At 36.2% G+C, this 15,208-nt stretch overlaps 1 protein-coding gene across 2 annotated transcripts in view; it reads right to left on the bottom strand.

Annotated features, from left to right (window-relative positions):
* Positions 1-15,208, bottom strand: part of PRKCE (protein kinase C epsilon) — a 664,873-nt gene that overhangs the window by 420,945 nt on the left and 228,720 nt on the right. For both annotated transcript variants that reach the window (XM_051975204.1, XM_051975203.1), the window contains exon 2: positions 14,824-14,887. In XM_051975204.1, the coding sequence (XP_051831164.1) occupies positions 14,824-14,887 (64 nt within the window). The remainder of the gene's footprint in view (positions 1-14,823; positions 14,888-15,208) is intronic.

Here is a 15,208-nt window from a genome sequence, read left to right as displayed (position 1 = left end):
CTCAGTTCTCTGACCAAGCACCTGCAGTTCAGAATATTACAACGCTGGTGTTAGCAAGGTTAATTTCCATTGTTTGGGGCTCTGAGATTCTGGGAAGAAGGATGTGAGGGTGTAATGCTGAGCTCTATTTCAAGCCTAGATGCATATCATGCCCCTATCTCTCTGTTCTGCTCTCCTGTAGAGATCTTTTGCAGCAAAGAATTCTATAGATGTCATTTTTTTGTCTGTCACAGACTTAGAAAATTTTTGCCGCTAGAATGCTACCATGGCACTGACTGTTTATTATGGATGCAACAAATTTCCACAGTTTAAAGCCAAAATCTCCACAGCCTTGGAAAGAGATGGGGGGGAGGAGGGAGCAGAAAGACCAAAATGTGGTGTTGGGCTCTATCAGGTTCTTCAATAGCTCAGTACAATAGCTTAGTACTGCTGGTAGTGTTGGATATGGGGGAGAGGTGGTGAGGGAGCTCAGGATAAGTATCAATTTAAGAGTGGTTTGTATGTGTGTTTTAATCTTCTTTTGGATTCTGGGTGTTCTAAGACCTCAGAGACAGGTGAAATTGCTTTATCTTCATGATTTCTGCTTGGGTGAGAGTTGAGAGGTCATGGGGAGTCAGAAAAAAAATGTCTAATCTTCTATCTTGTCAGTCACTCAGACAACAATAGTGTTCTAATTGGGCTCCCAGACTCAAGTCTCTCTCCACTTCAATTTAATCCTCCAAACAGCTGCCAAACAGATTTTCCTAAAGTATGGGTCTGAATGTGTCACAGCTCTATATAATAAACTCCAGTCCTCTGTAATCAAATTTAAAGTCCTTTCATGAGGGGCAGTAAAGCTCTTCAGAACCTGCTTGCTATCTTTCTAATCATCTTACATCATACTGTCTTCCACCCATTCTACAACCCAGCTATATTGACCATCCCAGCTATATTGACCTATTCCACAAATATGATTCTCCAACTCTTATCTCTGCACTTTAACACTGTCTGTTTCCCATTTCTAGAATGTTTTCTCTTCAAACCACCGATTTTTAGAATCCTTGACTCCCTTGAAGACTCATCTCAAGGATTGCTTCTCTAGGAGGCTTTTCCTGGCTTTCTCAGCTGCTAAAACAATCCCCTCTAAAATCCCCTTCCATCTAGCCTGTACTTATCTTCTATGTTATGATTATGAATCATGTTATGATTTTCCTTTATAACTTCAGAGCTTAGCACAATGCCTGTCACATAGTAAGTACTTAATAAATGCAAATAGGTTGATTGATAAAAACAGCACTAGTTGGGGCTTAGCTACTTAACACAAAGACTCCTTTTAAAATGAAAAGAACAACCCTATAGTTAATAATTTCTAATTTTAATTTTTCTCTCATATCTTTTTTTTAAAGCAAGTTTGTGAAGTCTAGCAAATGGTTCCTATCCTAATTATACAAATGTGTCCTCATTGGATGCCCCAATTTATTAGGGTCTCTTATTTCCTGCTTCTCCTCTAGATGTACTCTTCTTCTAAAGGTGCCCCTGTCTCTCTGTGTGTCTGTCTGTCACTCTGTCTTTCTCTGTTTCTCTGTCTCCTTGTCTTTCTCTCTCTCTCTCTCTCTCTCTCTCTCTCTCTCTCTCTCTCTCTCTCCAGTCTTTTCTTGTACCCTACTTCAACACTCCGGTATATTTCTACCTTAAAAAACTTCACTGCCAACTTAACTGACTAGATTGGTATTATCCAAAAAAGTTATCTAAATTCTGTCTTATCAACCTTCCTTAAATTGTTCATGACTAAATAAAATAATGGTAAACGGTAAATACATTGTGGACTATCTACATGCCCAACTCAAAAACCATCTTCTCCCTGTGGCAGCCCCCAAACACTCCAACTCACACTTATTTCTCTGCCCTCTACAGCTCAACATTTCTATTTCACAACACACAGTTTTGCCCTTGAAGATACAAGCTACGTCTCTCTTGCTGTTGTTTTGCAGGCTCTCATCTCATCTCCACGACTTTTTTGACTGAAGACAAGGACCCCATGGTATACAATGTATCTTGATTCTACTATAGCCATAACTTTTGTAGAATTTCTACTTCTCATAACTTGTATCTCTATCTCCTTTGTACTACGACAATATATACTGTTCTTACATAAGGAGGCACATTACAATGTAGCTGATAAGTGTGTGAGAGATTGTAAAAGAGGTGGAGGAGGGAGGGATGGTCTAACAGGACGTGGGATATGTTTCTCTTATTAATTCTTCCACATTACTGAAAATAGAACCAATACAGCAAGCCTTGAATAAATACTTTGCACAGTGCCTAGGGCAGCCAGGTGGCGCCATAGTGCATAGAGTCCTTGGATCTATAGTCAGGAAAACTTACCCTGAATTCAAATTGATCTCAAGTACTTCCTAGCTGTGTGACCCTGGGCAAGTCACCTAACTGTTTGCCTCGATTTCCTCAACAGTAAAATGAAATAGAGAAGGAAATGGCAAGCTGCTCCTGTATCTTTGCCAAGAAAATCCCCAAAGGGGTCACAGAGAATCAAAAATAACTGAACAACAACAAAAGGAACAGTATCTGAGGATGGTACAGACAGAGTCTCAACAAATTTGTATTGATTAATTAAACTGTAAGAATCATGGAATAACACTATGTCTGGTGAATTAAGGTCAAGGGTAAGCTAACGGGTGATAAAGACATTCATGTAGGGTGGGTGAAAAAGGTCTGTGTTATATTTCCAAACAAGAATTTCATTAAAAGTTTCATCACAAAGAAGAGAGTGAAAGAGACAATAAGCATTTATTAAGCACTTACTAAGTGTGATTAACTGTGCTAAGTACTTTACAAATATTATCTCATTTGATTTTCAGACTAGAGGAAGGCCCCCAACATGTCTGTTGGGATTTCCCTTTAGAACAAAGCTTCTTAAACTGCATAACTGAATGTGGGAGTCACGAAAAATATGGCAATAGTAAAAAGTTACTGAATGTTCTATGTCCTACAGCATCAAAGATTATGCCAAGATTTAATTCATTATATAAAAATTAACAAGTATACCCATTTTGTTAGCATGCAAATTTACTGTCTTCTTTAACTGGTAAAAGGATATGACAAAATTTTCTTTATGATTTATTATCAGTTAAATTTTGATTTGTAGAGCTCTGTTACATTACCTATATGCTAAGAGTCATGTAAAAATTTCTCAGGTAAAAAGGGGTCATGAGTGGAAAAAAGTTTTAAAAGCCCTGCTTTCTAGAATGAACAAAAGATATGGTGAAGAATTGGACAAGTGTGAGAAGGCAAAGAAGGGTTCCATTACACATCACTGGATAAATTTCCTTAGGATAGCTTTTCCTGTTAATGTGGATTGCAACTTATCTATTCTCATCAATCCTGTGCAACTTCTCTCCAAATCTCCCTGCAAATCTTTTGCAAGGGGATCCATGAGATCCCAATTCCATCAAACTATCAAAATAACATGGCATAATATGATAATGATACAAAATAAGATATTTTAGAGTGACATCAGATATATTTTAAATACACAAACACACCCTAGAGGTTTATAAAATAAAGAAGGAAGATTAAAGGCAGAGTGTTAATGATTCTCACTTAAATACAGTGAATGTACTTGATTCTGAAAATGTGAATGTTTCAACAAAACTGGGTTAATAAGAAGAATCAATATGACTGTCAGCATGGCCAGCTTCAACTAGATAAAAGAATCAAATAATTGGACCTGAAAGACAGCCCTCTAAATCAGGTTAGATGAATGGAAATACCTTTTTCTTTGAAAAGGGGCCACGTGGACACCAACAGCAGCAAAAGATTAAATTATAGGCCACTCCACTCAGTCTAAGCTAAGATACAGACAGGGGATTCAGACAGCTGTCTTCTATACAAAATGGAGCTGAATACAGCCCAAAGAAACCGTTCAGATGCAATAGGATACAGAGGACTTATCAACTTATCCAGTTTAAAATGTGCCCTGCAACATATTCATTCCTTTGTCAAATTATTTCATTAGTAACCAGACTAATTGTTACAAAATGTATATGGTGAAAGAAGGTGAGATTATGTGTGTAGATATGTATATAGATATAGATGTGTATATATGTATGCATCTACATATATATGAACATATATGTATTTATATCATGCATGTATATGTACAGGGCATATAATTATTAGATTGTTAAGTTTTATATGTCTATAAAACTTCCTCATGTATAATATAATATATAAATAATTTCTAAAATGATTAATTTTATATATATATATGAGACTTTATATATATTTCTAATATAATATTCTATTACATAGGTATCTTTTTGCATAAAAATATATGAGAGTTTTTATTTTTAGACATGATTTGCACTTGGTGGCCTAAAATAGAGGCTGGTAAAAGAACAAGAACCTAGACTAGAACCCAAATATCCTGAACCCGCAGTTCAATTTTCTTTCCCCTGTGCCATGTTTCCCAATAGCTTGTTACACTTGGGGTTTCTATGATTAAAAGCTGGCAATGCTTTTTTCCATTTTCCTAAAATAAACTGTTTTTAAACTATACCTAAGTTCTCCTTACTTATGGAGGGCTCCTCAAATATTTTGCCTGAACACCCAAGGAAAGCAGGCCTTGGTAATGATCATAAATCGCTTTGCTTTCCAAAAACTAAGGATTCATTTCTCTTATTCACCGGCTAATGGTTGGCAGTCAGTGCTGTTAAGCATGGATGATTCATTTAAAAGGAACTACTCTGTATCCAGAGGCCATTTGGAAGGAAATGAGCAGTTCTTGACTGATTTCTCATAGTATATTTGTAGCCATGCGTCTCACAGACAATAGAAATGCCTTGACAGAGGCTTGAGGCACTCTGTTCACAACATGCTATTGTTTTAGAGCTGCCTGGTTTCACGTCTCACACATCTGGTCACCCCTGGGAACTTCATCCCATCAGAAGAAAGAACAGAGGTAAAGCTTGCTGACCAAAGGCTCCTCATCCTAATCATGGACATGAGAAGCCGTCAACAAATACAGCATTGCTTTAGCAATCGCTAAGGAAAAAGCCAATATCCAGCTGCTTAATCCAGATGCTATCTTCCTGGTTCCTTGGAGCAGGGAGTGACCTGCTCCTCATCTTCTTTCATCTGAACTCTCATAGCATTTTGCAGCAACTTCTCCTCATAACCAATCACGACATCTGAAAATCAGCATCTGTCCAGCAATTTATAATCTGGGGCTAAATGAGGAACAGCTAGATGGCTCAGGGCATAGAGCACCAGCCCTGAAGTCAAGAAGACCTGAGTTCAAATCTGATCTTAGATACTTAACCCTTCTTAGCTGTGTGCCCCTGGGCAAGTTACTTAACTCCAACTGCCTCAGCCAAAAAAAAAAAAAAAAAACTGGGGCTAATGAGAGATTAATTGACTTGCCCAGGATTAGAGAACTAGTTTTATTAGAGACAGGTCTTTGGGCCCTCATCATCTTAAAACCAAGGTCATATCTTTAGCTATCCACTATATTTTCTTCCTCTCACAATATGGAGTACTATTTTCTTTTTATATTTGAGTAAAGTAAAAAGAAGGAAGGAAGGGAGGAAGAGAGGAAGGGAAGAAGGGAGGAAAGGAGGGAAGGGGAAGAGGGAGACAGAAACAGAGGGAGAAAACAAGCATTTATTAAGCACCTACTTTGTGCCTATGTGCTTTACAAATAATTCATTTGATCCTCATAATAATGCTGAAATGTGCAAGTAATTAGTAGGACCTACTATGTGTCAGGCACAGTGCTAGGCACGGGATGTAAAGACAAAATAAATTGTCTCTGCTTTTGACAAGCTTACATTTGAACAGGAGAAGCAACATGAGCACAAAAGAATTGTTTAGACAAGGTCATATAGTGAGCAGGTTATGGAGTCAGCATTCCAACCAGCCAGTCTAGTGCTTCTCTTACTGTTCCCATTATCCCCATTAGACTGCACTGTTTTTTATTAGCTGGGAGTCAATAGTTTAAAATCACATCAAATCTGATGGGAAGAAAAGCTGCATGAGAGCTAAAGCTTCATCAGAACTCTAGAGCAAATGGGATGTTATCAGATGGCCATGTCACTCATTGAGGCACAATAACAATATAGAGAACACCTCCTCTATTTCAAGTCCTGACTGCAGAATTCTTCTTATAGCTGGAGACTCAATACATTTAAAGAATTCAACAGTGTAGAAGGAGAAGGGAACACAGTAAGAAGAAATGGCAACTCACTGGAGTTGAATCTGGAGACCACTCCCCTCTTGCTTGAGAGCCAAAGCAACTTCCATTTCTAAGGAGAAGGAAAGGCTTCTTTCAAAGCACAATACCTAAAGAATTCAAACCCATTGGGAATCTTTTTTTTTTCCTTTTTCTATTTGCAATTGGAGTTAAGTGACTTGCCCAGAGTCACACAGCTAGGAAGTGCTAAGGGTCTGAGGCCAAATTTGAACTCAGGTCCTACTGATTTCAGGGCTGGTGCTCTATCCACTGTGCCACCTAGTTGCCCCTTGGGAGCCTTTTTTTTCCTTGACCAAACAGAAGAGAAAAGCAGATTTGAAAACAACCCTACATTAGTGAATGAAAATCTTTCCAATGATTATCTGATAATTAGTGAAGAATTTCTAGAAGCCCCTTTGGGGTATTTTTGCTTCCTAACCCAAAATTTAGAGCTAGCAATGAGCAAAACTTTAACTTCTTCCTTAGCTATAAAAATAATCTGGGTTCCTGGAGATGTGATCATTACAAAATTCCTAATTACTACAGCATAAGCCAATGGAAACAGCAAGAAACTGTAAGCTAAGAGACCTCCATCCTGATTCACAGGAAAATATCCCCAGAAAACAATACCATCATGATATTATAAAACAAAAACTGTTTTTGTAAAAACAATGTCACAGGAGATCAAAGGCAAATTAATGTCCATAGCAAGAAGGAATAATTAACTGTCACTAATAGACTGTATGATCTTAGACAAGCTACTTAATTCTTAGTTTCTTAAGTTGATCTTCAGTTCCACACTGTCAACTGCCTTTTGGATATTTCTATATAAATTTCTTCTATAGTTCAAGTCTCTTATTCTATCATTTTTAGTCTATTTTTTAAAAATCTCTGTTGCATAAAGGAAGAGAATAACTGGTTCACCTTCTCTTGTGCTTATTGTGTCTTAATGAATGAGTAGGTGTCAAAGATATTATGAATTTAGAATTGATAGATCTTAGCAATTGCTCTAGAGAGTCAAGGATGAATAGGGAGGGATATAGAAGAGTCTGTTAATTACAGAGTAGCTAAGCTAGTTGATTGAGAGGATGGTGATATCATTATCAAAAAAAAAGTTTGTCAGAGGGGCACTTATGAGAAACCAAGATAGAAAAAGGTAGAAAAATCGGGAGATTATCACTTCTATTTGGGATATGCCACTGGAAATCTACATGACAGTTGACAGTATGGAGCAAGAACTCAATTCATTGTATAAAATAACAATACAATAGATATCTTTCAAAGCATGTCTAGGACTGGATTGGGGCTAGATATACAAATTTGTGCATCATCTATTTAGATGTGGAAACCTAAAAGAACTAATAAGATCACTAAGGGAAGAGCATATAACAAAACAAGATGACCAAGAACTAAGAACAGAGCCTTAGGAAACACCTAAACTTAAGAAGGTCATCTAAATGATACAGTAAATGCAGCCCAGCACTTGGAATCAGGACTCTTTCTTATTATTGTTCTATAAGAAATGATGAGCAGACTTATTTCAGAAAAGCCTGTAAAAACTTACATGAACTGATGATAAGTGAAGGGAACATTGTATATAGCAACAACAAATTATGAGATGATCAGCTGTGATAGACTTAGCTCTTTTCAACAATAAGATAATTCAAGGCAATTCTAATAGACTTGTGATGGAAAGAGTCGTCCGCATCCAGAGAGAGAACTATGAAGACTGAATGTGAATCAAAGCACAGTATTTTCACCAATTTCTGTTATGGTGGTTACTTGTTTGCTTCTTGTTTTTTCTTTTTCATGATTTTTTCTACTTTCACCTTTTGATCTGATTTTTCTTGCACATCATGATAAATATGTAAATATGTTTTAGAAGAATTGCACATGTTTAACTCATTTTGGATTGCTTGCTATCTAGGGAAGGAGGTAGAGGGAAGGAGTGAGGGAGAAAAATTTGGGACACAAGGTTGTACAAAGGTGAATGTTAAAAACTATCTTAGCATATATTTGGCAAAATAAGAAAGCTATTTTTCAAAAGAAACCAGTCCCCTTCCTGAGTTCAAATCTGGCTTCAGACACTTACTGATTTTTAGTTACCTAGGCAAGTCACTTAATACTGTTTACTTCAAATTTCCTTCTCTGTAAAATGAGCTGAAGAAGGAAATGTTAAGTCATTTTAATATCTTCGTCAAGATATTAATGGGTTCATAAAGAGTTGGGACATGGCTGAGAAATAACTGAACAACAATACTTAATGAGGCAGGAAAAGGATGGTGTAGTAATTTTTAAAAAGTATTGATATTTCTCTGCATTAGAAAGAATACATTAATTTGGTACAGAAGGATGATCATAGTATTTGGAGTCTAATGATGGGTTCAAATCCTGACTCTGCTAATTATTTTGTGTGCAGCCTGGAACAAGTCATTTCTCATTCATGCATCCCAGTTCCTTCATCTCTATAGGGAGGTAAGAAGAGGAAATTTGACTGGACATTCAGATGATCTTTAAGGTCTCTTCCAGTTCTAAATCTTAAAATTTATATCATTGGGTATCATTGCTTTTTGTTGTTGTTATTCCCTATGAACATACTCTAATGAAAAAGTTACCATTATATATATATATATGTGTTATATATACATATATATGTTATATATATGTGTGTGTATATATATATATATATACACACACACATATATGCCACCATTAACTAAATGCTAGTTAATGTTCATAGAAGAAATGAGCACATTTATAAAGATAGTGTCTCTGTCTACCCTTTTGTTACCAAAGTTAATTAAAACACTAAGCTTATAATAAGTTGTGTATGAATTAGAGGCTCTTAGAAAATGACAATGTTTGCAATTGACAAATTTTCTATTTTACATGAGGGAATATTATTCACTAAATTCACAAAATATTTTCATGGTATTTCTGTTTTAAAATGTCTTATTAAAAAGGTATCATTTAAATCTAAGACAATTCCAAAAGACTCATGATGGAAAATGTTATCCATATCCAAAGAAAAAAACATGGAAATGGTATGCAGATACTATTTTCACTTTTCTTTTTGTTCTTTCTTTCTTCTGGTTTTTCCCTTTTATTCTTATTCTTCTTTCACAACATTACTAATATGGAAATATGTTTAATATTATTATACACGTGTAACTTATATCAGATTGCTTGCCATCTTGGGGAACAGGGAGGGAAAAGCTATGAGAAAAAAATGGAAATCAAAATCTCATAAAAGTAAATCTTGAAAATTATCTTTACATGTAATTAGAAAAAATAAAATACTATTAATTAGGGGGTTATCATTTAGACAAAGTACCATTCATGTATTTCCTGATCTTTTTTGCTATTATAGCCTTGAGACACACTTTGAAAGATATCTATTATATTGTTGTTTTGTACAACAGAATCATATGCTTGATCAAGAACTTAATGAGCCATTTAAAAAAAAACCTTTTACTTCCTCTATTTGTGATGCCTTCCCTGATACACTGCTCCCAAAGATGGATGTAATTTCTTCTTCATCTGATTTCATGGAAAATAATAATAATGATGACGATAATAACAGCTACAATTTAGATAGCACTTTTTATGTGTCAGGCATTGTGCTAAGCACTTTACAATGATCTTACTGGAGGGAAGTACCTTTATGACCCCCATTTTCTAGATTAAACAGAGATTAAATGAATTGGTCAAGATCACAGATAGTAATGTCTGACATTTTTAAATTCACGTTTTCTTGATGCTCTATCCACTGCACCACCCAGCTGCCTGATACTCTTCTTAGACACTTATCATTATACTAATTTGTACTAGTTTATGTACTGTCTCAGCATCTGATCCCAGATTATAAGGTACTTGAGGGCAAAGACCCAATATTTGAAGCTTCCCCAACCCCTGTGAGAGCAATAAATGTTTCTGAAGACTACTAAATGAAAATCTTACTAATTCCATGAAACATTTTATGATTCTCTGCCTATAGTCAAGACCTTTCCAGTCTATGAAAGAAAGCTCCCTGCACCATAGATGCCATTCTGCTTCTTCATACTCTGTTTCATATTATGTCATCAGTACAGACAGTTTATCCCCCCAGATAGGCAGACTACAATATTTCCTTTATCTTTGTTAGGTAATAGCAAGAATGGAGGTTTACACATAGTAGAAGCTCATAAACATTTAATGAAAAATGGTCAATGAATTAACTGCAAATTTTACTTTTTTAATTATCCAAGATATAATATTCTATTAATGCAATTATCATGCATGATATATGAATATCCTTGAGTGGAAACATCCTTCACTTAACAAAGATTGAACCATGTTCATAACTTAATTGATAAGTATGAGAGAGTTGTCTGAGGCTCATATAATTTAAAGGACTTGCTTATGGTCACAGGGAATCAGAGGTCACAGCTGGTAAGGGGCAGAGGCAATATTTAAATCCAAGGTTTCTGACTCTGGGTCCAGCAGTCAGGCTACTATACTAAGGTGCCTTTCACAATTGTCTTAGATGACTAAAAATAACCTTCCCTTCAGCACTAGAGGGCTGAAAACATGCAGACTCTCTGTAACAAATTAGGAAAAAAAATATTTCAAGCACAGTAGAAAAGAGAGAAAGGCATTATGTACATACCTTCACTTGAAAAGCTTCTGCCAAACAAATGCAAATTTATATATATCCTGTTGTTTTGGAGATATACAGGTTTTTTTTTTTTCCTATTGATGGCCATTTGTTAAGCTAGGAGGATTGATTCAAGTGAATTAAGTGATGACAGAACAAAAGAGCTAAGAAGAGAGCCCAATTCAGCTCATATCTTCATTCCTCCTCCTTTGTGCAGTCAATGAAGTCTTTCATTGCATGATAATTCTTATTTTCGCATATTCTTGAATTATGAATATATGTAAATGTGGAAGGGATCCCTAAGGTCAACTAGTCCACGCCCCTTATTTCACAAAAATGAGGAAATTGATGCCCATACAGGTTAAGTGACTTGCCTGTAGTTATACAGGTGGGATTCATCTACATATCAGGGCATGGGATTTGAATTCCAGTGCTCTGCCTCCTCTATCAATGCTCTTTCAACTATAGCACAATGACTCCTTACATATGTACATATTCTGAGCAATAATCCAAAATTTTGTTCAAAAACAGGTAAAAGGAAAAGATACAAAAGCTCAACTATTTTGACTGTTTTTAAACCTCGATACTTCACTGATCAGCAATTACACCCACTCCCCTACCTCCAACACTTACTAGCTCCCAGCTTGTCCTGCTGTTCTTCTACAAACAAAACCTACAATAGGTATCCAGAGCCTAGAAATTCCTGGGTCACGTGGAGTAGATATGGAAAAACAAATAGAAAGCATTGAAATTAGGAGCTAAAGTTAAAAAAAAAACAAACTAGAAGTTTTCTCTCTCTTTTCTATTATTGAGATCTTGGTCCAGATTGGGATTTTAGAAATCCCAAGAAAGGGGGAGTAGAGGCTCAAAGTTTTCTTTTCTGAAAAGCAACACCTGTTACCTCTTTGCTGATTCTAGCATCTGTCAGCACATCCAGAGCAAACTGTATTTTCATAAGATGGAAGAGATAAAAATTCACAAAGAACTGAGCCAAATGGAAATTGTCTTGGCCATTAATGTGGCAATGAGGAGTAGGAACAGGAATGAAATCAATTGTTGGTAATTTATTTATTTATTCATCTGTCTTTCTTTTCCCTCTGGTAATGAGCAAATGTGTTTTCCTTATTGGTCAGGTAGAATCTTGCCATCCATTGCTTTATACAAAATTTAAAACTCTGCCCTCCTATTTGATTTTCCAAGTTCTCAGAGTAAATATACAACTGAATATATACAAGCATAATTTCTCGGCATAGAAAATTTATATTTAATTATCTACTTCACTGCAGTTTACACAGGGAAAGAGTGATTAATTTTGCATGTTGAGTGTCTCACTAAAGTCTAAACTCATACATCCTATAAGAATCTTTAGTTTGCTTAAAATTGAGGAGGGAAGCAGGGAGGCAGGTGTAAGATCATGATTAAATACATTCCATTTTCTGGGATAGAATATATCACACTTTTTATAATTGAAAATATAGGGGGTGAGTTGGCAAAGCCAACTGCAGTAAAGAGTAAAAAACGTGAATAATTGATTTGGGTGAAAATGTTGAAGTTTAAGTTAAAAGCTTGATTAATTCTCACAATGATTCTTCACCTGCACTCCTCCCCCCTTCAACCCCTGCAGTCACTGAATTATTTTGAATTAATACAGCACATGTTGAAAATTAGATGATTAATTAGCCAAAAGAAAACCAGTAAATATCATTGTGAGTAGCATTATTTGTCTGGGTTCCTTTGGGAAACTTTGGAGACAGTGGTCCCTCCATTCCCCTTGTATTTATCATGTAGGATAGTAGGATTTCAAAGCTTGTGAGGAACCTTAGAAATCATCTAGCACCACTCCTCTATCCCTCTTTATTTAACAAAGGCGCAGCAAAGTATTCTCATGTGCACGAGTGGTTCAATTTCATTTCTGACATTTACTAGCTAGATAACACTGGGTCAGTCATTTATTTATTACTCTAAGACTCAATTTTGTTTTGTTTTTGTCTGTAAATATAGGAATCAATTAACTCAGAGTTACTGTGAAGTTCAAATGAGATAATAAATGTAAAGTACTCAAAAAAAACGTTAAGGTGATTAGATGTAAATAGTTTAAAGATGGCAGCAATATTTTTTTCTAATAGATGAATAAACTGACATTCAGAGATGCAAAAGAGTTTAGCCATAGTTACGCAACGATTCAGTAACTGATGGAGGTCTAAAGCCTAAGTGATGTTAGGCCCAAGCCAGAGCCCTTTCCAGTAATCTCAGGTGGTTCCAGAATACTTCTGCTCTCATTTCCCTCTGAACCCCTTGTTCCTGGCTTACATAATTCAAAACTATGTCTCTGCTGCAATCTTATGCTGGAACTTTTCCCAGCATCTGGGGGCTCCTTCCTGGGGAATATCCAAGCATTCCTTTGGCCTTATCAACCTGGAAAAGCCTTTTGTAAGATCCACCCTCTCCCATTGGTGATTTCTGGGGCCTCCATTTTGTGAGTTCCAAGATGGCTTTCATTTTCCTGTCAACCAGATTCCTGCCTTCCAGACTCCAAAAAACATTCTGGACATCATCATTTCTCCTGAACACCATTTTTTCCCCCTGAAGCATTTGGGATTAAATGACTTGCTCAGGGTCACACAGCCAGGAAGTATTAAGTGTCTGAGACCAGATTTGAACTCAGGTCCTCCTGACTTCAGGACCGGTGCTCTATCCACTGCTCCATCAAACACCTATTTTCAAATCCCTTTTGTGTGTCTTTTTCTATTAATTAGAATGTAAGTTGCTTGAGGGGATAGACTGTTTTTTCTTAAGCTTGGTACAGAGCAAGAACTTAATAAATGCTTCTTTCTTTCCTTATTCCTTTTATTCTCTCTCCCTCACCTCCTCTCTCTTTCTCTCTCTCTCTATCTTAATGTTCCTCTTCTCTCTTCTATCTCTTTCTCTCTTCCTGTCTCTGTCTCTCTGTCTCCCTTCCCTGAGAGAGAGAGAGGTAGAGATTATATGGGTGTGGTAGTCTGTGTTTCTGGACCTAATTATCATAGTCTGGCCATAGACACTTCATCAAAATTGATTTTAAAGTAGGATGTGGAATCCTCTGTGTCTTTTCCATTTCAAGACCAACCCATTTCTTTAACCACTAAAACTAACTCGTTGACAGGGAGCTTTTTCTTTGTGATAACTCATCCTATGCTTCAGGCAGAAGAGAAAGCAAATTCAGTCCAAATAATCCTAATCCCTACACAGGGCTATAGGCAAACTTATTGTCCCAAAGAACCTTTGGATCATACACTAAGCTAAAACAAAGGTGTCTAGCTTTGTTTCACAGTTCCCTTGATTTTATTTTCATTCCCAACATAAACTTTCAGATGTTAAAAAGCAAATAAATTATCCAAGAGACCCAGAAAATTGGGAGCAGAAAAGAGGAAGAATAAAGTAGTTCAGTACCAAGAAATCTCCATTCTCCTTTATCCACAAATAACTGGGAGACTTCTCCACAAACTAACACTGAATTCTTAGGTCACAAAGTCAGTTTGCTCCCATAAGGAATGCTTCTACAAAAAATGAGACATAGATATGCAAATATAGCTTTAGATATTAGTAACTTAGTCTTTGCACTTTTGGATACTCAGATACTCCAAACACCAAAAAACACGAATGTGAACGCTGAAAAATGAGCATTTTATACAAGCCTACCTTACAAATCAACACTGAAGTAATTCCTATTTCTATCAGTTTCTCTTGGTAAAATAGATTAGTAAATCAAAATAATCCTTGTTCTCTGAGAGAGTTAACAGGTAGACAGATGGCTTTTACCTCCTGGCATCCATTTGAGTCCATCTAATTTTTTTCCTTAAACCTCAGCTCAGTGACATTAAATATTGTTATGCCAAGTCACAGCAAGATCGAGGGCAAAAATCTACAATTTTGGAATATACCAACTCAGAAGCAGAGGAGATAAAATGGCAAAATCTCTTACCTTCCCCTGATGACCCAGAGAGATCGATGATCACATACACTTTTCCTTCTGGTTCCAAATCAATCTGCAAATTAAAAAAGGAAGAAGACTTTATTAATGAGTTTATGAGGGTGGCCAATGGCCTACTTTCTATATGTGTTTTGACATCATCAAGTGTTTGAGCTCAGGGCATTGAAACAATAGACATTTATCTAGTCTTTCATTGTATGAAAAACACTCTGCATGGAATACTTTTGAGTCTCAGCAACACTGCAAGGTAGTCATTTCATATAGCATTATTCTATATAATAGATAAAGAAATTAAGGTGCTAAGAGGTTAGTAAATGCCTTGCCCCTCGTCCATAGCTAATAAGTACAGTAGGCTACATTTGAACCCAGATCCTTC

The sequence above is a fragment of the Antechinus flavipes genome, chromosome 2, assembly GCF_016432865.1.
Source record: "Antechinus flavipes isolate AdamAnt ecotype Samford, QLD, Australia chromosome 2, AdamAnt_v2, whole genome shotgun sequence".
Lineage (NCBI taxonomy): Eukaryota > Metazoa > Chordata > Mammalia > Dasyuromorphia > Dasyuridae > Antechinus > Antechinus flavipes.
The sequence above is the reverse complement of the archived record's forward strand: the minus strand, read 5'-3'. Positions and strand labels throughout refer to the sequence as shown.